Consider the following 24,982-nt stretch of genomic DNA (forward strand, 5'->3'; position numbering starts at 1 on the left):
AATCCAAATGTGTTCCTAAATCCTAAAGAAATCCTGGCAGTGCAGTGTGGGAGTGTGTGACTGGGGGAAAGGGTGGGCTCTAATGAGGAGCAGACAGTCCTATGCAGAGAGATGCAATAATAAACTTGATGATGATGGTTTGCTCCAACCTAACGGTTGTCCAGGACTTTAAAAGCTTCATTTCTATAGCAGTTCTGGAAACCCTAGAGGAGATGTTGAACATAAAACAGATGTTTGGGTAATAGAGCCTCAGCTCTCTGGTGTTGTACCACGTTTGGTCATTTAACTAGCCCTGCAACTCAGTTCAGTCATGGCTGTAGGAAGAGGTGCTCTCTGCTGCTAAAAGCCATTAGAGGTCAGATTTTACAGTAAATTTGGACTGAACCCATCAGGGCTTAACTATGCAATTATGTTTTCTTCAACAGCACAACAAAAACAGACACGGGAGCAATATCACAAAGTTAATCACTTGCTATAGACCCATTGCATGAAGCAATCAATACACCATGAAACTTCACTGTTTGACCACCATTTCCTTTCAATATTCTCTTTTTAAATGTCATGGAAAGCTAAGCAGCCTGGTTTTCCTGAGTGAGCTTTTAAAAATACATTTTTCTTCCCTAATAGGAAATTTCTCATGATTGCTCCTGTGCTTTCCTTCTTCCCTTTGTTTAGTTGGCAAAACAAAAGAGATATTCACCCATATTAAAGGAGTGCCATGCAATGGTCCATTGCAAGAGAATTCAGGAAGAAAATTTAAAAAAACAACCTGTAAGAAAGGTAACCAGATAACAGATACACTTCCAAATGAGGAAAAGTGAGATTCTCACTGGCCTTTTTCCCAGGGCAGCCCTAAGCCAGTAGCTTTTCCCATTGTTTTACAATATTACTCCACTGCTTTTATCCTCCTTTTAGACCCTGCAGTTTCTTGGCCAGAATTGCATAAGGTCAGGGAGGTTCATAGGGTCAGCTTTTCTCTGCTCTACGAGACTTTTAGACAGTGATTTTTTTTTTCCCTTTCTCTTACTCAAGTAGTTTTGTAATGAAACGTTAACTTGGAACCCATAAATCCAGTTACTTTCAAATAAGTTTCAGATGGGCATCAGGACTATAAGGGGCATATTAAAAAAGAAATGGATTTTTTCTGGGTTTGTCCAGTAGCATCTAGGACTCATAAAACTATATTAAATATCAGCTTCACTTTTTATAACATTGCAGTGATGAAGAACTAGTTCAAAATTGATTTATTGATCCTAAAAAGACAGATATATAAGGTAATTAAGTTGATACGCCAATATGTGCAAAATCTATTATTTAAGCTTGTTAACACTCATGTTTTGGTTAACAGTGGATATAAGAAGGAGAAGGCAGACACCTCCCCTCTGAAACAACTGCTCACAGACAAGAATTCAGCACTGTGTCTTCTGAAGGGTATCTATATCCAGGCTGGAGTCACAGGGAAACATCATTTGATGTTTAGTCCCTTCAAAAATGAAGTCATGTATTTAGTCCATGTTGAAAATTTGGATTCCATTTTTCCAACGTCAGTGTCTGTAGTTGTACCAGGATCTTCCATTCGTGTCTGAAACATTTGGCTCTTTTCCTATGAAGTTACTTGCAAGGAGAAGAAATGAATGTTCACTGTGTTGAAAATCAGCCGTGAGCCAAAGAATGGACTGAAGGACTGCTGGATGTGCAGCTATGTGTATATTCAGAGAAAAGGGTTTCACTTCACAGATGTAAACGAAATTCTTTTTCAGTCAGAGAAAGCAAGTCTAAGTCTCTTGTGGTCCTTCATTTTGAATCCATTAGAGTTTTCAATAATTTATTCACATGTCGAGTTTCTGTCGCAGTGGGTTTGCTTTTGTCACATCACCTCAATTTTTCTAATGAGTTGCTAATGAGAGGTCAATTACTTATGGAAATTAGAAAAACATTCATTGAGGAACTGTACTGAGGTAAAGTGTGCTAGCTTATAATGTTATGATATAAATCATTACAGCGTTAATGAATATTTTACTTTTTTCATGTTACAGCTTATTTCCCAACCTATAAAATGGGCTCAAGATGATTTTGAAATGAACGTAACTGCCCTAAAAATGTCACCATATTGTACTTACGATAACTGCAGAAGAATATCTTTTTGCTTTTGTTATTAAAGGTTTGCTCATGCATTAACATCTTGCTGTGAAATCTTCAGCTGATTGGAACAGCGGTGTGAGGAACACCAGATTTTTCACGGTGAGTCAGAGCACTGATCTGACTTCTACTGGCCCTGTTTCCAGGCACTGTGGGGGGGAAATGGGCACCCTGTAAAGCACCTGGCCAGCTGGATCATATCCAAACTGATGCTTGTAAATAGTCCTCCTGACCCCAGGTATCCAGCACCAGCAGCACTGCAGGAAAACAGCCAGAGCCTGCAGCACTTCATCCTGACCCCAGTGTTGGTGAACTCTACCCATCCTTTCAGTTAGAGACCGTCAGGAATTGGTGGCAGGTAATAACTTGAAACATCTGCTTCACAATTTGCCTTCTTCCTGGGCACCTACTTTGTGCTTTTTAAAGGTCTTGAATGACTGCTATAGAAACAGAAGAAAAGAGGCAAAAAGAATTCGAGGGACCAAGAGAGATAGTGGGTTATTTGCAGTACCATGCAATTAAATTTAGAGGCCAGGGATATAATTCACTGCTGAAATTCAGCTCTGCGCTGTTGTAAGTTATTATTTCAGAGCAGAAGCTGAAATGGCCAGAGAGGGGAAAGTGTACAAGCAGAAGTATAATTGGACTTCAGTATTTCATATTGATACCCTGAGACTTCCACTGCTGAGCACTGTTTCAGAGTCTGACCAGGGTAACACTGCAGTGTAAGATCTCCCATACTCAGGCCATTAGATTATTCTGTTTCCCCTGCAGGCACTGTAAATCAAAAGCAACAGACACCCTGTTATGTTCTACAAGACAGTTTTGTTGGCCTTTCTTTCCAAACACATTCTGAACACACATGTTTTTTATGTGAGTCTCATTTACTTCAGCTTTACTGTCTTGAATATAGGTTTAAATTGGGGGGAAGTGAAGGAAAGTAAAAAAAAAAATCAGACCTTAAAAACAAGCAGCTATACACAGAGAAGGAATGTGGTAGGTGGTTAAAAAAAAATTAATGCATCATCATGTGGATGTGATTTTCTCAGTTTCTAAAGAATTACAAGGTCTTTGTCCCATTGAATCAGGCTCAGTCTGGATTTAGGTGAAAACCCTGCAGTTATTTGACACTGTTGCGTTCACAGCCCATCATTTTGGTGCACAGAAATCCATTGTGTGTATTAAGGGGTAAATCAGTTGGTACAAAGTACAGTGCTGCCACTTACTCTTAATTTCACCTTGGGTAGGACTCACACTTATGTCCCTAATTCCCCCTCCCTTCCCTTCTCCTTGGAAAGATAAACATGTGAACAACAACGAGGTATCTGACTACTAATCGAAAGCAATATAGTGCTACACAGATCAGCTTCATGGTGGAATAAAGAAAAAGTGAGCGTGGATCTAAGTACCTTCTCTTCATATCATAGGCTGTATGTTGTTTTCAGGAGCATTTCTGTCAGGCAGTGATGAAAGGCTGAGAACAAAGTGAACAAAATTTCCTTTTACTGCTTAAAAATCCTCAGTTGGTTTGCTATATCAAAACGCTGTCTCTTTAAACAAATAGCATGGTTAAAAATGCCACCTTATAATTCAACAACCAACTCCAAAAATGACAATTTAATCAATCAGAACCAATGCTCCTGAAAAAGGGGGGGGGGAAGAAAAGGAAAAAATTTTAAGTCTTTCATGCAATGCGAGTGGTTGAAACTATAAAAAGGTTCAATCACTGCAGAACAAGCCTGGAGCATCAATGTTTATTAAAGTCAGGGGAGCCATTTATTGACCTGAGAAACAGCAAAGCACCAGCAGCACTGCTGGATTGCATTTTTACAGTTACCAAATGGAAGGCGATATTTTCCTTTTCTCTTTTAATTGTGATTCCATCAAATCCAAAAAGTTAAAAGCCTCCTGATTTTTAAAGGAAAGCAAAGAGGAGGACGTTCCACTGTGGTCTTCAGTCATTCTCTCTGTTCTGGCTCCTGGCGTGGGGATATATCAAATCATTGCAAACCAAGATCAAATTTTTAAGCTCGAGTTTTGAAGCTTATCTACATGCCAGCAGAATGTCAGACTGGTGTGTGTTCCCACCACCACTTTAGGTCTAGGTAAAAGAGAGGGAGCTACCATTATGAAGCTGGTTCTTTCTGTAATCAAAAAGGAACTACTGTATTTATTCGTACAAAGATCACCCTGGCACAGGGACAGCCAAAAGCACTCAGAATGAATTGTCTTCTCCTAACCTGACAACAGACATTTCTCCAAAGACACATCTTGGTTGTTCTTGGAGATTTTGTAACTGTTTTGCTACAAACGCATTTTTTAGACACGCCTTTTCACTCCGCATGGATTGTGAACCACCTAAGGCTATTAAAAGAAAGCATCAGCAACACGAACTGTGTTTGCAGATCCACGTCACCCAAATCATAGAAGTTGGGCTTCTGCTTCATCCTTTCCGTATCGTCCCTGCCCACGGGAAGACTTGTGGTCCGCCGAGGAACGCGGGGCAGGGATTTAAAACGTCGTGTGTGTGTCAGCTGCCACTTAACCCGGTGTCAACGCCAGAAAAGGGGACTTCAAAAGCTGAGAGGATGAGTCAGCGCAGGCTGAGCCGAGAGCTGTCGCTAACCCGTATCCTCCGTGGATTAGGTACAAAGCGGGATGAGCAGCGCGGGGCCAGCGGGTTCCGCACGCCCGCGTCAAAGGGTGAGGAACATCGTAACAAATCCCCAGCCATCGGGACCCGAGCTCTTGTCAAAACGCCGCATGCATTAGCAGCTCAGGGCTTGGCAGGAGCAGGAGAGAGAAAAAAACGAGTCCTCCGCTTCAAAACAGCGCCTGTGCCACTAGGAGAATTTCACACCATCTCTGTAGGGAGCACAGGGTACAAAAGTGCTTTTCTGATCCCACCCAGTCGTACACAGCACTTCACACCTTCCTTTCAGGTTTGCAAACAGACCTCCGGCGGCTCTACTTCTCATTTTCTTTTCCTCATTCATAGAGAAAAACACATAATATCCTTACTTAAAACACAGTGGAGGAGTTTGACACAAATTAATGACTCACCTGTCATACTATAAGATTTTTACATTTGCAAGGGGGGTAAAAAAGGCTTCAGGTATTCTGAGAGCTTTAAAAAACTGCTTCAGAATTCAAAGACAGCTCATATCAAATCAAATGATGGCTTGGTGTAAGGTTTGAGATACCCATTTTACACTAAAATCATAATACTACGAGAACATGAATAAGTAAAAGGTTACAGAAAAAGTGAGACGTGAGTTCCCCCTAAATTAGATCCCATTGGCGTGAAATTAGTTCACAGCTCTAACTTGTGTTGCTCCAAGAGAGATTATGCCTTAAATAATGTTAATGACAACTTTGATTTGACTTCTCTAATTACTAGAGGGAGAAGGGACCACATTTCCTAGGAAGAAATATCTTTTATCTGCTTGTTTAATGTACAACCTTTGATGAGATGGATCTCCTTTCCCTCGAGTTATTTCCCTGAGTATTTTTGTTTTGAAAAAGAAATGGATTTCCAGGTTGAAAGTGGAGCTGCTGTGCAGAAGTTAGAGCTGCACGAGGGGTGTCTAATTGCCATTTACAATGACCCTCAACTCTTCTCTAAACAGAGCATCTCTCCTACCTCTCCTCCTCACCCTCGCTCTGCCTCACAAGCAGGAGTATTTACAGGGCTGGATTCTCTTCTGAGTTGCCTCCACCACTACCAGTAAATCATGAGAATTTCTCCTATAATCAATGGAGTGTCTTCAGATTTACCAGACAGTATAATCTGGTCCATGAGACAGCTGATTGTTATCTATAACCTCCCCATCCAATTCAAGTGATGGGAGATGCAATCGAAAAATTTCCTTTGGACTTTTTTACTGCCAAAATAGATCAAATTCCGTGGCAGCCTTTTTACAATCTCCACTTTTCTAAATAAACATCACAGAGCCTATAGTGCCTTTACTGCAAAGCACTTCTCCCTGCCTGTATCGAGGCAGGTTGTTGGCTGATGTGCCCACACACAAGACAAACAGTGGCAGCATCTCTGTGCAAACCCGTGGTGAGGCATCAAGACATGGGGTGCAAGGGGGCTCAGGCTGTGGATTTTGAGTTCTCACTCATCAGGGAGCACCGGGAATAACTCTCATGGTTAGATGGGCTGAAAACCCCTTGCACTTTCCCCCTCCCAGTTAGACACTGCATGGTGCCATAAATTACTAGACTCAGCTCCCAGAGAGCTGCTGCTACGATGCTCCTTCCCAACAAAGACATCAGGCAGCTGATACGTGCTACAGCCTCATCCCACACGGGCTGTAGGCACTGCCTGCGGAGGAATTGTTGAGCTGGGATGTTCTGTGGGCAGGAAGGAGGGACAGGAACAGCTTTTGCAAAGGGCACCAAGCAAAGCCAGGCAATGCCATAGCTCAGTGGCTGCAGAAGTGCTGAGGAGCCTGCAGTAATGTATTTAGAAGGAATCATTCAAAGTACGTTCCTGGACTGTAAATGAAGTGAAACTGCTCAGAGAAGCCCTGAGTGACATTGAAGGCTGTGCAATTAAAAACAGGCCTCTGATTGGCAATGATCAACAAAAAGCAAATACATTATTAGAATGCATGGCAAATAGAAAATAATACCAAAAATGGACAGATTATGACTGTACTGTGCCATTATAATAATTAACAGCTTTTCACTATTGGTTTGTTCACTAAGATTCAAACATACTCATTCTCTGATGAACATTTGTATTCAGAAAACGGTAAATTTCTTTCCAGCCTTCTTTTGTTGGGAAGGGTTGATAGCTGTTAATGAGAAAGGGAACAGAGAAGGAGCTAAACAGGATAGTTCCCACACACACAAAGACACTTTCTCACTGGGGCCTTGAATTTCAGAGCAGCTTCAACTCATTTACAGAGCCTGGGAATGAAAGTGCCTTCCCTACATGAAAATTAAATATTTTCTTGCAGTGTTACGACTTTGCCTTGAAGCATTTGTTGCTCAATGTTTCATTTACATTTCTGGTCATTTTAACCCACCGAGCTTAACTGTATAATAAGGATGTCTGGATGGGGATAATTCTTCCTCCTTTCTCTCTGCAATCAGGTTTTGCCCTTCATTATACCTTTCTGTGGACTCTATTAGAACATAAATCTTGACAGAGTTCTTCAAGCTTTTGACCTACATCTTGCAAATACAGGAACTTTTCTCCTTAGATTGTCTTTTGGAACACAGCAGTTCATTAAAGTTTTGAACACTGAACCCTCACTCTTATAACTTTATCACCCAGTTTATGTGCCAAATGTCAAAACAGGCGTCAGAAATCTGATTTATGAGTGTATGTAGAGAAATTGTGGTACCCTGCTTGTGACTGGGAGTCAGCTGGCAATTTCCTATCAGGATTTCCTCCTCGGCTCCCAGGCCCAGCCCGGCAGCCCAAAAACAGTGAATTCACAGATCATGATTCAGGGCTAACAAAGTTTGAGGCAATTTATGATATCTTTGCATTTATATGCTTTCCAGTTTTAATCACATTTGACCACTTTGTGATTGGTGGGATTTTATTGCAAGTCAAAGCCGGTGCTGATTGTAAAAAAATGAAAGCTAAAGAAGTCGAGCAGTCTCCAAATGCCAATGCAAGACTGATCTTATATACTCTTTTTCCTTCTCTTTGAAGTATCAGAAAATCATAGATGAAGCCATAAACTTGCGGTACCACAAGCGTTGATAAGACATCTCGGGATTTCCCTTCTAATTTACCAACTCACACCGGGGCGGATTTACGTCCCGCTCACACCCCCGGGCGTCCCTCACTCCGCACAGCCGCAAAGTTGTTACTTTTACGGCTGTCTGTGCCTCCCCCGTGCCGTGGGCAGGCCCCGCTCCCCGGCCGGAGGTGGAGCCTCCCCGCTCCCCCCGCCCCTGCCGCGGCCTGGGCGCTACGCGAGCGCGGGGATCCGCCGCGGCCTGCGGGCCGCCATGGCCGCCGAGGTGAAATCCAAGCTTTCCAAGAACCTGCTGCGCATGAAGGTGAGGGGGGAAGCAGGTGCAGGGGGTGCCTGAGCCCCGCGCGGGGGTGAGGAGAGGCTGGAAGCGGCAGGATGGGGCCGCCCGGCCGGGGCCGGGGCCGCGCCGGCAGCTCATGGTCGGCGGCGGCCCCGGGGAGGGGGTGGGTGTCCCCCGGGCGAACTGCCCTGGTTTGGAGCATCTCCCGTGCCCAGCCCCGGCTGTGCCAGGCGGCCATCGGTGCCTCCACGTTTGAAATCCAGTTTATCGATGGTGACCGGGCCTGGCCTCCCCCTACCCCCAGGATTCTGGGCTGCTCCTCTCCAGCTTCCCTAGCACGAACCCGCTGCTTTAAACGCTGCCGACGGGTCTCAGGGGGTTATAAGCTGCAGAATTCGGTCCAGCAGAGCAGCTTCGTGATTCCAGCGAAAGTGCCTCTTCAGGAGCCAGCTGCAGTGCCCCTTTCGAGAGAGCTTTTCTTCCATCTGGCCCCTCTGGGTTGCTTTTCGTGAATATAAATTATAAGGCTTGCCCCACCGCCACGTTGAAATTAAAATGTTAATGCTGCTTGCTTTACTTGGGGGTGGGGCCTTTACTATAGGGCGGGGGAAGTTTCTTTTTTCTTGTGTCCATTTTTCTCACTGTTCACATTGTTGGCTAATGAAATCCCCAGCCTGAATGGCAGCGTTAACCTCCTTTCCCGGTTTATAAATGTCAGGGAGCTTGGTAACATCCTGGCGTGCCTGTTACTCTTGGAATTGTGAATCTCGTGTCACCAATGTGAAATTAGTCTCTGCTTGCTGGCTAATGGATTCTGCTTCACATGGTGTACTACAATTCCTAATTCAGTAGAGTACATTCTCCTGTGATTGATAGTTCTTTATTGCTGGAAAACAACCACTAAAATTGGAGTTCCCATTATTATTTTTTTTTGCTAATATCCATTCAATTTTTATAACTGAACATGATGGGGCCTTTGTGGCTTTTTGCTTGTGGTGGTGTTTTATTTAACCATTTTTTCCCACACACACATATATATGGGGCTATATTTCACATTCTAGCTGAAAAGAGTTTGGCTGACATCAGTTCAATCTTTAACATAAAGTGTACTCTGCTGCAGTAAAATGATGGAATATTTACCCCAGTTAATAGATGCTGCTAATGAAAGACTAAAACTTGTACACAGAGGGGATGGAACACATCTTGCCTCCTCTCACAAGGGAGTAGGTGTTGAGTTGAGTTAGCCAATAGTGTGACACTCAGACTCATAACCTGGATTGCAGGTTTCTTATTTTTATATAATACTCTCCTTAAAATTTTTACTCCTGTTGCTTGCCAGTTTATTAACCCCCTGGAGATTTCAAAAGCAGGTTTTTAGACTTTCTTCCACAGAAGGTCGTGAAGAACCAGCCTGTGACATTTGCAGGTTTACAGTCTGGGCAGGAGTAACCAGCTTTGAAGAGATGAGTAGGTTTTGAAAAGGTCATAGCCAGACCTTGCATTTAGCACTTTCCTTCTGCGGATCTTCTTGTTTACAAATGTTTTAATTAAGCCTTTAGCAGCTGCCTCTGCAGGTACTGCTACGATGGGTGAAGTGGCACCCAGAGGTGACACGTGGTCAGTGGTAGTGTCGTGAGGACCATTTGCACTAAGGATTGGGCCACAGTCACCCACCACGTAAGGATGGCTCCCACTTTTACATCTTACACCATTTGATCCAGGTCCTGTTGCTTAGGGAAACTAATCCAACCAACCACTCAGTTACTGACTTTGTGTCTAGCACAAGGAGTATATATTTAATTCATCTGTGTGTGTTTACTTTTTAGATAAACGTGACTACATAATTTTTATCTAGTTCTTCCTGTAGTAATCTTTAGGAACATAATCTTTAAAATGTAATGTGAAATGATTATTTAATTGGGTGCTTGTAGCAGAATTTCTCCTGTTGAGATTTCTGACTGGCTAACCAATTTCCTTGAGCAATGTGGTTTTCCACATGATAGATTCACTTATTTTCCTCAAGAAGATACTGTAATTTTAATTGGAAAGCTTTGACATATTCTGAATCGACTCAGAAAGCAAAAGTCAATTTTTCTTGCATTAAAGATCTTGCACAGTGGATGCAAATAGAAATATACATGCAAAATGAGACACTAGCTCTACTGGCTTTTACTTCAGAGTTTGGTTTGGTTAGCTTGGGCATTTTGTAAGGACTGAAAAGATGTGTGGGGTATATATAATACATATATTACACATCTGTATTACCTATATATTTTAAATAAACTCAGCAGTGCAGGGTATTGTGAGAGAAAAGTGTTTTGTGATGCATTCTGGGGCTTTATCCCCAACCAAGCCCATTTTAGCTGGGACCTAAACTGTGTTCAAGTGTAGTGTTACCTGTTAGCCTGCAGGCTTATCTGAACATAATGATGCAGCTTTAAATGAGAGGGGTAAAATTAATTGATATAAGATTCCTCTGCAGTGGTGCACATATAGGTATACTTTGATAGCCACCAAACAGTTTTTATAGGACTGCATGTAAACTGTACTCTATCTGAGAATTACATTCCCATAAGTGTAGATCTGTGACAGGTACAGTTACTCAAACATTTTCTGTAGATCCTAAGGGAGGTCCCAGCTTCTAGGGGTGTGGGATTATTTCTGCAACATTATGAAGAGTTCTGTTTTTTCCAGCTTGTTTCTTTGACATTGTTGAGACTTAATTGTCACTCAGTTCAGGCACCTGGCTTGAGACAAATGGAAATTACAGTGATGTTTCACAGACCTCAGGTGTGTAGTTCTGTGCTCTCAGCAGTTTTTCAAAGGCTGTGACAGATGTCTTCTACTCCCAGCTGTTGAGAGGTTACTGTCCCTACCTGCCTGTTCCCATCCTCTGACAGGGGTTATCACCGAGGAAGGGATTGACAGCAATGTCCTTGTATTAGGCAAAAATAGCAGTCTTGCCCTAAACTTAATTATTAGTCTCAGCTACTTTGGCAGACTGTTCCTGCAGTGGGTTTACAGGTGCTTATACACCATTCAACTGGTGCTTTGGTGGGTCATCAGTGAGAAGTGAAGAGCTGGTAACACCTTCCTTTAGCACAGCTGGACGCAGAAGACTTTTTTTCATAGTCTGGTTTCAAAGTCTCAGTTACTTTTTTTCCACTTCCAAAGGCAGGTTTGCACCTTCAGAGCTACAAATGCAATCCAGTTCATTAAATTAAATCTGAGAAAAGAAGAGGATGGTTGAAAGTATAGGTGTTTCAAAAAAAAGGACAGCCTGGTATGACCTACCTCTAGCTCTGAGTTGTGTGGGTGGAGTTGGCTTCTGATGTGCAGCAATAACTTCAACACCATTATGTTCTCTTTGGCCTTTGTTGAAACATTAGAAAAACCTTAGCAAAGTTACAGAGTTGTGACAACTCAAATCCATCAAAACTAACCAGGAAAGATGTTTCTTTATGTGTAAGTACAGATGTTGACTTGCTGTGATCAGCAGCTGTTTAATTTTCCATGTCCTGTTTGCCCAGACTTAGACCAAACTCAGAGAAAAATAAAAAAAAACATTTATTTTTTATCAACTGCTAAATGTTATGTAATGGATAATTGCCATCATGTAATTATTGCATGTTCAGAACATACTCATGATGAAAAAAACTGACGCTGTGTGTTTATGTGTCTTTTTTTGTAGTTCATGCAAAGGGGTTTGGATTCACAAACTAAAAAACAACTAGAAGAGGAAGAAAAGAAGATAATTAGCGATGAACACTGGTATCTTGATGTACCAGATCTAAAGGAAAAAGAGTAAGCTGTAACCTTTTGTACTTCTTAGCATCATTGGATTGTTTTGAAATGGAAATACTATATTCGTATTTTTTTCTATAAAATAAATATTGCTAATGAACAGTTAACAGAAGCCAAAATAGTAAGAGACTGGCATTACAACTTTATTACTTACTTTCAGGGCTGTTCTCAAGGTTGCCTAGTGTAGTTTGACCTACTTTCAATTCTTGTGTGTGTTGTTTTCTTTCACTCACACATTGTTCTAGATGCATATAATTAGTTTCTTTCAGTCAGAGACCTATTCATTCACTGATGCTTTTTCCCTTCATTTGAAAAAAAAGAAGTTTGAAACTTTGTGTTTGTAAATTCAGCTCCAGTCACACGGTTAAGTTCATTCAGGACAGTTCTGTCTTCTTGTGTCCAGCTCACTTCAAATCCTGTTTTTGAAATCGGAGAGATAATGGCAAAAAGAAAGGAAGGCTTAGCTAACAAGGAAGAAAATGTCCTGCTCTTTAGAAACGTGCTTCAAATAGCAGGAAAACCACTTTTAAAACTGCTTGGGTTTCATCCTTTCACAAGTGTAAAAAAATTCCATTGAGGGAGAACATACATAGTTTTGAAAAAGCTGGGACCCAAGGAATTAACTGTAGTTGAATAAGGTCATTGATAAACTCTTTTCCGTTGCTCTTGGTGGATATGACAAAAAGGTATTTGAGCTTCAGTTGCAGCAAGGCAGGTTCAAGCTGGACATTGGGAGAATTTTTCTAACAATAAGGCTATTGAAGCTCTGGAATAGATTGCCTGAGGAGACACTGGATTCTTCATCATTGGAAGTCTTTTGAGGACAGGTTAGGTGGACCTCTGCTGTTCATGGTACATGTTTAACTGATACTGCCTTGAGGTAGGAGAATGAGCTTAATCTCTTCAGCCTAAGTTCCTATGGTCCTGAGAGTTTGTTTCACATGGGAGATGAAGAGGATGGGGGAACAGGTACATACGTGTGTGAGGAAAAGAAGGAAGGAACAATTCATGGAAATACTTTTATCTAGCACATGTATTGTGAACACCTCAGGGTCATGTTTCTTTTCTCACTCCATGCTCATTAGAGGAGGAAAAAAAGGAGAGAGAAGGGGGAAATCTGTCCCTGCTGAACAGAGAATGACACAGTGTTTTATGTCCTGGCAGACTCAAACTAATGCCAGGTCTAACAGCACAATGAAAAATTAATTAGAAGCTTTTGCTAGTATAGTAATGCCACCTGGAGAGTGATATTTATGTGGTATTTTTATTCTGGCAAAAGTATTGATGTAGGTGGAATCATATCAGCAAAGAGTGCTTTTTTGTCAGGAGAGTTAATTTTGCATGTGGAACTGGCACAGTCTTCCTGGCAAAAAGTATTCCTTTGCACTCCAAGCTCCTTGTACTGACAGATTTATCAGAGCAATTAAGCTTCAGAAAGTGGTTGATGGTATAAAATACACTGGTTTTGTTTATTTGTGTGGGGGGAAAGGCAGCAAATCCTTTTTGCATTTGTTTAATTTGATTATTTTAAAGTGCACCATTTGACAAGATGCTGGGTTTGGGGTTTTGTGCAGGAGCTGTATAATAGAAGAGAGAAGCTTTGTGCGATGTGAGGATCTAGTTTATGGCAGAATGTCCTTCAAAGGATTCAATCCAGAAGTTGAGGTACTGTTTAAATGTCCTGGTTTGAGGTGGTCTCGCATTGGGATTGAAAAGCCCTTGGGGGTGGGGATTTGAGTGTTCACACTGCATCCTGTTTGGCCTTTGCAGCACCTTCCATAAATCCTCTTGTGCAGGAACTCCATGATTCAATCCAAAATGTTGGATCAATGCAGCATCTGGTAAATAGAAGCTTTTTATCTCCCTGTGCTGGTAGTCAGTAATTGCATGGCTCCTGCAGATTTTCTCTCCCTGAAGTGGGGAAACCATCCCACATGCTGCTCACCAAAACAAAAGCTCACTTTTCCTCCTGACATTTAATGCAGAGTCCAACCTACAAACATTCAGTCCTATTTATTCAACGCTTACTTGTGTGAGGTCTTAGAGTTCCAAAGTAAAAGTGCTGGGAAAGAGAGTCTTTAATTTCTTTCTGGCATGATTCATGCAGATAGAACTACACAGGGACAGTAATAAAAAGGTTACCCCTGAACTGAAGCAAGAGGATGAAGGTGTAAAGACTAAGAGGTTTGCAGAAGGCTATGCAAGATGATTTACTAGGGGATTCTTTTAGTTATTTTGAACTTGCTGTCCCTGTGACTCAGCATCTCATTGCTTCCTGGCTTTAACTGTGAATCCTTGCAGATATTTTTCCCTCTTAACAAAACTATTTCAAGGACTACGTGGTAACTTCACAATGAAAAATTAATTATGATCTAATTCTCTGGTCTCCTGAAGATGTTTGGAGTGCCCCTTAGGATGTTTGAGTACCACAATACACTGAAAACACTCTCTCTGTGTCGCCTCTTTTCCCAAAGGCAAACTCTAAGCTCAGCTTAGCAACAGACAGGCATGTTGCCTTTTCTTCATGGGTTTTCCCAACAATATGCTCAAACCTGGCCAGGTACAGCAAATAATTATTAAATTTGATTCTTACCTTTTGTGTGCTTCTTTCAGCACAGTTGCCACTGTGACATGGTTACATATTTAAGCTGTTTCTTACTTCAATTTCAGAAGTTAATGATCCAAATGAACTCCAAGTGCAAAGAAGAAGAAATTGAAGTGGATGATAAAATGGAAGCTGATGTGTCAGATGAAGAAATGGCCAGAAGGTAAGTTGTATTTTATGACATAATGAACACTAGCTAGGAATGTGATATGTTACTGTATTATGTGCGGGGAATAAAACCCAAGACACAAACAAACAAAATAAAACCAAAGAAAAAACCAAAACAGACTGTACAGAACTGATTTTCCAAGAATGCTGATTTATATTCAGTGGAATCTCCATCACTTTTGGGGATAAAATAACTTCTGCCCTTTGATATCTGGGTATTCTATACTACTCCCCTTTACCAATTGCTAAAAAATTCAGATTGTCAGAATGAATAATCTAATAAACCATCATGTAATACTTGTGCTTCTCAGGCTTTTAATGACCAGGTTTTTTACACCACTTAAATTGTTGATTAGATTTATGATTTGCTCCATTGAATTTTTTTTTCTGATTTTAATAAAAGGTGTAAAACTTTTTATTCTCTTTACAGATACGAGACATTAGTGGGAACAATAGGGAAGAAATTTTTGAGAAAGAGAGACCAACGTGTACTCAAGGATGATGATGAAGATGAGGAAGTTGATGAAGATAGGAACAGTAACATAATACCTAGGAAAAAAGCTAAGAAAATGTTCTTAAAACCTCAGGATTAATGTCAACTGCACAAGTGGAGCCAATAGAAATGTTACCTAATGCCTACCAGAGTATCACGGACTGGAGACTGTTTGGAGATTTTGCTATTTAATGTAAAGGGTGGATTTGTAAATCTGTTCTGTTCTCACTGGAATTTCAGCCATCCACGACAGACATTTTTCAAAGTGGATGTGTCTATAATGGATGTCATACATCCTTTCCTCCCTCAGCAGCTTTTAACGTGTGGGGCACTAATCCCACCAGTCTTTAAATGTTGTGCATAACTAGATCAAGTGTTACATGCAATGTTTTTTTACAATTTAAGATAACATCTGAAAGAAGTATTCAGAGTAAAGATGAGCTGTGTCCAATTCAGTAAGGCAGCTCAGCTTCCACTGCTTTCTTTATTATGAAAATGAAAACCTTTGCTGTCTTCAAATTGAAAAAAGTCAGCAGAAACATGTTTGTCTTGTGATTTTTTTTTTTTAACTGTGCTAAAAATAAGATGGGAGAAGAACAGAGAGATAAAATCCACTTTATTGAATTTTATTTTTTATAAAGTTTATTTAAAAATAGAGGATTTTGTAGCGCAACTTTTTTTTTATAGAGCAAGCCAAATATTGGGCAACGTTTACAACTTGACATTTGAGCAGATTGTGAGTCTTAGTTTCTGTCTTCCAGAAGAAGTTTGCTCATCTTGCCTCTTTTTCAGCAAAAAAATCCAATCTTATAATTATCCAAGTCTTGTCATAAAAGCATAATAATGGCTTCAGAAACATGCTTGAAAGCTGAATAAAAACTGTGATTTTTTGGGCTTTATGATTGTGGTTTAGCTTATTTAATGTAAAAAAAAAAAAGATGCTTAATACAGTCTGATATAAGAAGTGATCCTGTTTTGTGCTGGCCACAGATGTCCCAAATACTAGTTGAGTGCACTGATTTGTTCAGCATGTGATGAAGCCATCTGAAATAACAGTAGGAGGAAACATCATGTCCTTTGGTCAGTCAGTGCTCTGAAAAATGTCAGTGTGGTCTTGCCTAAAATCACAGCAGTTCTCTGTGAAATGCCTTTCAACATAAAATACTGCTATTACTGCATTTGCTCAGGATGTCTGAGTTACTCATCCTTAATGCTGACTCTCAGGAGAAAGAGGAATGGGTTAAACTGAAGTGAGGAGTGGCCATTCTGTCATGGACACAAGAGGCTTTTTTTTTTATTCTTCTTTTTTTAGCAGCTCAGTGAAGCAAGACGTGAAACTCAATTATTTAAGGAAGGAGACACTGTGTCCTGCTGTATTTTGCATGTGATATATAAACTATAATCTATATATCAGGAGCACCTCATTAGATATTCAAGATGGATCACACATGGCAAAAGAAATATACTTTTAACCTAGTAAGGGGACCTCATGCAGGTGGAAAGGCTGTGATTCATGATCTGAGATAGTTTTTCGGAGCTAATTAAATGCTACTGGTTCAATTACTTAAAACCTGATCATATATTATTGCTAGCTGAAAAGAAGTTAATGATGGCAAGACATTTTTCTTCCCATGCAAGATGTGACCTGAGCTAAGAAATGATTTATTGTTGGTCGTCACAAGAAAAACTTGGAATATATCCCATTATTCTTTCTTGCTTATTAGTAGGAAAATGATTCCTCTCTCTCTCAGAGCACATTTCTTGAATGGAGAGCAAATTTCTGCATGGCTGTGCTGGATAGTTGAGGGGTAAAGGATGTTCTAGTGAACCACCAACAACCAGGAGATGTCACTGCAATTGCACGTCCTGAGAGACAGTGCACGGGGGAAGTTCCTGGTGGTGCAACATAAAGGAGTTTTTGGATTATTTTGATAACCATAGTGGCTCAGATGAATTCCATGTGAAGTCTGCCTTTGCCAAGGCTCCGTGCAAAGAGCTCTCCTGGATTGCAGCGTCCTGTCCAGTCCAATGGGAGGTAATTTTGAGCAGTTAAAGGGCATTCTGCCATCTGTTGGTCCTTAATTTCATGTCATTTCCCTAGGGATAGCTGGAAAGGTGAGTGGCATGGTGCCTGAATAAGCACGTGAGTGAACGCTAAACAGCTTCCCAGAAAATCCATGATTTTGGAGTCAGGAGAGGGGGAGGTAGTTCTGCTGTTTCCTAAATAATGTTCAACACCAACTGTGAAGAAATGGTAGATTTCAGTTTATTGTCTTTAAATCTGGGTGCTTTGCTGTTCACATTTAGCTGGTGGCTCAGTGAGCTACTGAAATGCTACAGTAAGAGCAGCTACTCATTTTTAGCACAATCTTTTATTCATGGGGAGTTTGTAAAATGTGCCTTTAAAAACACCATCCATAGTGCACTATTGGGAGCAAGACAAAACCAAAAATCAGCCCTACATGACTTTAAATGTACTTTAGATGCCCAAAGTTACAAGCAGGTGTATTATAATGGGCTCTTCTGAAATACCTGTCTGCATTTCCAATTGTATAAATATGTATATATACGTATTTATATAAGTCTGGCTCTGGCTTCCTACCCAAGGTGGAAACATTCTGCTGTACAAAATCTGTGCTCAAGTACTCTTGATAAAGATGTAAGTGTAGCAGTGAAATATTCATAAAGAGAACCTATAGTAATTCCAGCTTTCTTGGCTCTGACAGACTCAAATGCATTTTCATGTGCGAGTTCCTAAGCTGTAGAACCTTCCCACGTGGTCACGTTTCTAAAGGAAAAGTGAGAACAAAAGTTGGGTAAGTAGCATTTTTATTAAGGAAAGTGGCTCCCTGCAAAATGTAGCTGGTGTTACCAGGCACCAGAAGTGTTTGTGCCTGTGACACCGAGGTACCTGTTGGGGTGAACAAAGCAAAGTGTGGGTGTCGTTGGTGCTCACAGTGTTAGGTCTGTCCCTTGTCAGGTGAAGTTTGGTCCTTTGGCAGGCTCACGGTGTTTATTTCTGGGGTTGGAATCATGGAAGTACTGAACAGTAAAACTTTGTCTTTCTTGCTGATGTTTCTCATTTTGCTTTTATTCTGCTTAGTGTTGGATCTTAAAAAGTCCAGGACCAGAGTCCAACTGAAGTGAGCCATCCTGTGTCCTCCCTTTAGTAATGCATGAGCTGATTAAACTTTGGTTCTTTGGGGAGGGGCAGGATGTTCAGCGGTGCCATGGAGTTTGAACCGTGTTTCTTGTGTCCTGTGTCTTGTTTTCTAATCAAACACTCCATTATGCAATGCTACAATGGCTGTCATTGCCACTGGGCATTGCGTGTGTGTGTAATGGGCAGCTGGGCTGGGATTCTGGGACTTAATCCAGCATTTAGACTTAGAAAAGAAATTGTCTTATCTTTCTCTTAATTGGAATACCATACTTTTAAATTGTATTTGGAATTAGACAAGTCTGGGGGCACGGGGGATGTTTCTAAGCATTTGTTTTGCTTCATTTCAACAACAGTCCACAACTAAAACTGCAAAATCGTTTAGGCTCTTATTAAACCCTTCTCAGAGAGTGTTAATAAAGCAAAGTGGTGGTGAAGGATGTAACACATCCCACAGTTCCTTCTGAATGTGAATGCAAGTTTCTGTGAGAGCTGATGTTTTAAGGACCTGGGTGTTTCTTTTCAGGATGGGATAACATCAGCTTGTACAATAATGCCTTGCTAATGGAACCCCAGCATGAGGCCCCCGGGTTTGTTTGTTTTTATTTAGTTTTATGACATTCTCATCTCACACCTTTGAGGCACTTTTGGTTTGGCATTCACACCTCAATAACCTGCTTTCCTCAGCTTTTGGGGAGCTTTGGTTAAACTGTGAAACTGTTTCTTAGCTGTATATGTTGGCATTTATTTGTGTGAGTTGATGTTGCACAGTGAGGACCTGGTTATAATTGTCACATCAAGAGGAGAAATCCCACTCACAGTGGTTATCAACAGATGGATTCAAGGAGAGGGTTGAAGCTTCAGTCACCATAGATTTTTAATATGAACTGAACAGTAGAAGGAGTTGAATCCCGTTATTGGAGGCACAGTTAAAAATGCTGATATGAGTCCACAGACCTCTGCTCAAGAAACCTTTGTATTATCACAACCCAAGCAATTATCTGGGAGCAACAGCAGGAACACCTCTAGAGAAGCTGGGAGGCAAAATAACCACTCTGTTAATGACTGTCCTCAAGAGGGAGCAGCTCCAGAAAACAGCTGTAGTTCACTGCGTCCAGAAATATGGTTTGGTTACCTGGGTGAGTGCAGATGGGAATTTCCATCGGTTAGAATGAGTGTTTCGAAGCTTGTAATGTCCCCTGAGGTCTCAGGGAACACCTCGTAATTATCAATCATTTAGAAAAGGGTAAACCCCCTTAATGGGACCTTAATATAAGAGAATAATATGAATACAAATTACCCAGCAAATCCCACAGTTTCATTATTAATAGAAAAGCTGTGTTCTCACCTCAGTAAGATCTCTGTGTCCCCTGTCACCTCTTGCTTGGCTCTCAGTTCCTCATCTCTGGGCAACGACAAGTGCACCCAGGCCATCAGCTGCCACCACAGTCCTAAAGGATTGGAACAGTCTGCCCAGGGAAGTGGTGGAGTCACCATCACTGGAAGAGTTCAAAAAACAGGTGGATGTGGCACTTGAGATCAGGGTTTAATGGCGAACCCGGTGCTGGGTTTGAGGGTTGGACTTGATGATCATAAAGGTCTTTTCCAGCCTTAATGATTGAAGGAAGTTTGAGGTGGGAAGGGTTGCAGGTCGGTATCAGGAGTGAACAGACCCCACTTAGCAGATGGTGTGTGCAGGAGTCATGCAGCTGGGGGCAGCTGTACTTAAAACAACTCTTAATGGTTTTATTTTCCTTTTATTTATTTTCTGGTATACACTTACAGCATTTGTGAGATTAACGATCAGGTGATGCCTTTGAGCAAAAATACACTATCAGTGGGAGGAATCAACATTTGACCAATACTCAGGCTTATCATAGACTGGGGAGAAAGAGTGTTTTTCACTACTTCTGCTATTTTTTTATGTATTTAAGAATGTTTCCCCTTTCTTAGTGGTTTCCTTGCTTGGGCTTTATGCAGAGAAGCATGGTAGGAGGAACAATATTTTTTAAAAAATGGGGAAACATGATTGTGAAATAATTAAAAAAAAAGAGTTTCTTTTAGATTTGGCTGGCTCCTGGTTTTGTTTTCTCTTTGATACAGACGAGCAAACTCCCTTGTGACATTTAAGCTCCTGTGCTAAGCAGTTCCCAGGCAGGACAACTACATGGACTCTCATGTTTGCTATACACAGAGAGGAGAGAATTAAGGATATAGTGGGCTTAGCTTCATTGTTCTACCTTTGTTATACAAATAAAACGCAATGCTAAAAATACAACATTTCCACCCCTTTTGGGACAAAAGTAAATCTAAGCCAGCTGTGACATTTAATCGCCATTTATAGGATGATTACTTATCAGAAGCAAAGCTTGTAGTTATCTCCTTAGAGCCCATCAGCCACAATAACACTGCAATATATAGAATTTTCATCACCAGAAAAACCTGTACATACCAAAAATTACTTTTTGGTAGTTTAGTGCAGTGCAGTAATGGCCAAAAGGATGCACATGATGATAATTTTCATTTTGTACTACATTTTGTCTAAGGATGATAGCGAAAGAATTATGCCTCCCAATGCTCCTTTCAAAGACGACAAAGGTAGAGAAATGACATGAGTGATGAGTGGTCACATCTTATGAAAAATGAAGTTTTAAATGTGTACTTCATTGTGTAAATGCTCACAGATGACTTGTCTCCCTATAATAACCACAGAAAATGTGTTGGCAGCACATCACAATCAATAATCCATACTCCTATTTGTGTGCTACAGGCAGTCCAATATACCCCAGACATATTTCTTACCCAAGCTTATAACCAGATTCAAATCAGATCCTACGTTTGTGCCAAAAATTGAACAGCAGTCATCTCACAGCAAATAATTTTATCTGACTGACTCAAGAGTCTTAAATTCCTAATTTTTCCCAAAGTGAAATTCACTTTAATCCCATATTAATGTATATGTCTTTCAGTCACCTGCAAATGAATCCCATGACCTTGCAGAAGGGATTGCACACACAGTGGAAGGTACTGTACCTACGTAGCATTGTTGTAGGTTTTCCTGATCATCTAGATTGTGTAAGATCCTTTAACATTAATTGGGACAAGTTTTCTACCTAGGGTAATGTTGAATTTCTCTTTGAGGGTTTTTTCCACCTCTTCATCTTCGAGAGTTACAAACTCCACCAGATCCATGTTCTCCTTGTAGTTGTATGTGGTCTCAGTGAACGTCCTCCCAATTAGTGCTCGGAAGCCGTCGGTGGTCTGGAGGGAGCAGATGGACTTCTTTGTAAAGAGGGAATCTGGAGAGGTCTGAAGGTACGTGCACTGGAAACGGAAATCTTCCACTGTCCGTGGCTCAAGGCTGAACATATAAACCTTCCGACACTCTTTTTTCTCCAGGAGGTCAGAATTAGAGAAGTTCTGGTTGGGGATACACTGTTTCCGTCTCATTTTCTCAAGGTACCAGATGGCGTTTTTTTCCGTGAAGCGGAAGACGCCGGGAGCCTGGGGCTGGTCTTTCCCCGACACAAGCTCCATGGGCTGCCACATCTGATAGGACACACCAAAGCCTCCATCAACGATGTAGGCTTTGCCATCAATGACTACCTTTACCAGGAGATGGGTCATGAGGGTGGCATATGTGTTTTGGTGGGGGTTGAACACATATGCACCCAGGAAGCTGGTGTCGTACCCCAGGCTCTTCAGGACCCAGCCCAGCAGCTGGTTGTTTTCCATGCACCAGCCCCCCCGCTTCCTCTGCACGATTTTGTTGTAAACATGCTCCAGTTCCAAAGTAATTTTCTCGCCGCAGTGGATGCTGAGGTTCTCGAAGGGAACAGCGCGGATGTGGTGCTGGAATATATCAGTTAAGGTTTCCAAATCTTGCTTTTCAAGGGAGCCTTTATAGCCAGTTCTTGCAAAATACTCTTCAAGGTTCATGTCACCTGTAAAGGAAGGAATTGCGTTTGGTTTGGTTTCTTTACATCAGTGATGCTGTGAAAAGCTGCCCTGGCTCTGCCAGCAAAGATGCTTTAATCTACTGAACCTCATCAGAGCAGCTCTTAAAGGTACCAAGTATTCATATCAAATGGCTCCCCGGGCAAAGAGCAGTGCATGTGAGAGTTTGCTTTTGTCTGAGGGGCATCCCTATAGCAAACAGCTGATGCCTTTTCAGCTTCATATGTGGTGCCTGTGAAATGGGGATTTGCTGTATTTGCATTGTAACAGCGGGGTTAAGAAGAAATAAAAGATAATGCTAGGGAGTATGTATAAGGGTTCATGAAAAATGGTCTAAATCCTCTGTTCAGTGCAAGGAGTGTCAGTGGGGGGAGCAGTGTCAGCTGCCAGTTGGAGGAAGGATAATTTAAGCCAGGATCCGCATGCTCTTCACATGAGTCTGCCACTGATCGACGTGACAGTAAATTGCTTGTTCAGTACATGATGCTCTTCCACCACTTACAAAAAGTTTAGATGATACTCCTGCACATTTTGTAAAGTGTCAAGTTTTATTCAGATAATTTTAACTGGAAAAATTCTGACCTCTGAAAGAGTCACAGGCCACTGATCTGCTCTACTGCAGAAATGAGTATTGTAGAAGCTCATTTTGGTGTTGGAATAATGAATCCTAATGGAGGTGGGTGACCCCAGAGACAAAAGAGCACATCTGCCCTGCATCTCACAGGGTGCCCTGAAAATGGACATGGGCTGTTTTACACCTCTCCAGGCCTTTCTCAAAACTCACTTTAATCCTTCCAGAGAAGGCATGACTGAGAATTACCCAAGCCTCACACAGTGCAGCCTCGGCCTGTGCTGACTCCAGCAGTGCCCATCCCCTGGCCTGCCTTGGTAGGACTCCTCATGGACAAGATTTCTGGATGAGGAACTACTCAACTTCATTCCTGCCTTCTAATACCATGAAAAGCCACTCACAGTCATCTGGCTTTCACAATGGCCCATCACAGTCTCTGGCCACTGTCATGAGCTGGATCCTTGGTAGGTATCTGGTAGATGCTGTTTGTAAAATACACTGTAGATCATCTGCTTGGGTTTGGAGCTGGGCACAAAATGTTTTGAAGGCTTGAGCCTTTGCAAAGAGAGCACTGAGCGTTTCAGCAGTTCAGAGCTAGTGCAAAACTTTAGCTTCTTGCCAACACACGAAGCTACTTGGAGATCTTTTGTGCATACACAGTAAGCTGAGGTTTAGACACGTCTTAGTGGCTCAGGAAGACTATTGTATTTAGATAAATTCAGCAGTGAATCATTGAAGGTTTACTGCAAACTAGAATTTCTCAAGATGACTCTCAGTGGCAGATTCGTGCTGTGCCTGTAGCTGGTGTAGAGGCAGCTGTCCAAAGTGCATGGAGAGCACCATCAAATCTACCCTTATCTGCTGCAGAAAGGAATTTAGCTTCCAGTGTATTGTTGGAGGATAGTCTCAATGTAGTATTTGCTAAGTATAACATAAGATTCAGGGCATTTTTGATTTGCAGGATCCAAGTACATCTGAACCTACTCGCTCTGATTGTGAATGCCAAACAGATCACACCTGCATAAAGCTGGTTCTGGAGTTTATATTATTTGTAATTTCTCTCTGCAGCTCCATGACGTGATTGATCAGCATTAGATCTGGACTGTAGGAGATGAAAGATACTGTTCTTTTGAATTATGAGCAGGTCAGATGAAAAGGCAGGTACTGAAAGGGCAGGGTACTGCAAAGGCAGGTGCTGAAAAGGTAGTCCCCCAAATGTGGCTGTGATTTATGCAGAGAAAAACATCAGCAGAAGAACTTTAAAGAGCTTTTTCTAAATGTGCAAATGAAGGTGCTCATGCAAAAATATTCCTTACCAGGACTATACACACTATCAGCAATTCCATTGTTAAAAACATGTTATTTGTCTTACTTTATCTTAATACCTCAGCACATGGATTTTCTGGGTTACACAACCTGCAGTTTGTAATTTTTTTTTAAGTTGTTTTTATTGCCATAAAGCAGAATCTATTGATTATTAGATTGCACTTTTACTTCCTTTGCACTTGCAATACTTTTAAATAAATTTAAAAATCTAAAAGCATCACTTCCATCAAGAGATTGCAGTTCTAAATTTGTATCTAGTATTTATATCTAGTATTGTATCTAAACAAAAGAATCTATATCTCATAGTCAATTGAAGCCTCTCCTGAAGAGCGAAAGGTAGAAGAATTGAAATTGCATGTCACTTTTTTGCCCTCTTTAAGAGCTCCTGTTTAGCAGGTGATATTTTAGCTCTATATCTACACATTTTTTGAACATTTTTCCTAGAGAATATTGCTTACGTTATTGCCCATGACCTTTACCACCATAAAGAAAGCAGGGGTTTTGTTGCTTTGTTTGGAGGGATTTTTAAGAAAATAAACTTACCTCTTAAGAGATCCCTTTTTATTTATTGAGGTATTCAGTTTCTGGGTGGTTTGTTACAGTCAGTGAAGCCAGGAGTGGATACAGATTGTGAGGGTTGTCTTTCTAAGCTCTGCTGGCCCTCGCTCCTGAATCTTAAATTCCAAGAAAGGGCAGAGTCCACCCAAAACGAATGCACATTTTTGGACTTCACTGATCCATGAGCAAATTAAA

General features: G+C 41.2%; 2 protein-coding genes across 2 annotated transcripts; one reads left to right on the top strand and one right to left on the bottom strand.

The window, feature by feature from the left end:
* The first annotated feature begins 8,060 nt into the window (after positions 1-8,060).
* On the top strand, positions 8,061-16,112 carry MPHOSPH6 (M-phase phosphoprotein 6). The gene is made up of 5 exons (XM_027684968.1): positions 8,061-8,169; positions 11,837-11,949; positions 13,524-13,614; positions 14,620-14,717; positions 15,153-16,112. The coding sequence occupies exons 1-5, from the start codon at positions 8,119-8,121 to the stop codon at positions 15,313-15,315; spliced, it is 516 nt and encodes a 171-aa protein (XP_027540769.1). The 5' UTR covers positions 8,061-8,118; the 3' UTR covers positions 15,316-16,112.
* A 400-nt stretch (positions 16,113-16,512) lies between these two features.
* Positions 16,513-24,908, bottom strand: LOC113968417 (arylamine N-acetyltransferase, pineal gland isozyme NAT-10). Its single transcript, XM_027684966.1, has 2 exons — positions 24,773-24,908; positions 16,513-22,319 (listed from the first exon to the last, which is right to left on the bottom strand). The coding sequence occupies exon 2, from the start codon at positions 22,312-22,314 to the stop codon at positions 21,442-21,444; it is 873 nt and encodes a 290-aa protein (XP_027540767.1). The 5' UTR covers positions 22,315-22,319; positions 24,773-24,908; the 3' UTR covers positions 16,513-21,441.
* Between the last annotated feature and the right edge of the window lie 74 nt (positions 24,909-24,982).

The sequence above is a fragment of the Neopelma chrysocephalum genome, unplaced genomic scaffold (assembly GCF_003984885.1).
Source record: "Neopelma chrysocephalum unplaced genomic scaffold, ASM398488v2 Primary Assembly neopelma1_68, whole genome shotgun sequence".
In the NCBI taxonomy this organism is placed as follows: domain Eukaryota; kingdom Metazoa; phylum Chordata; class Aves; order Passeriformes; family Pipridae; genus Neopelma; species Neopelma chrysocephalum.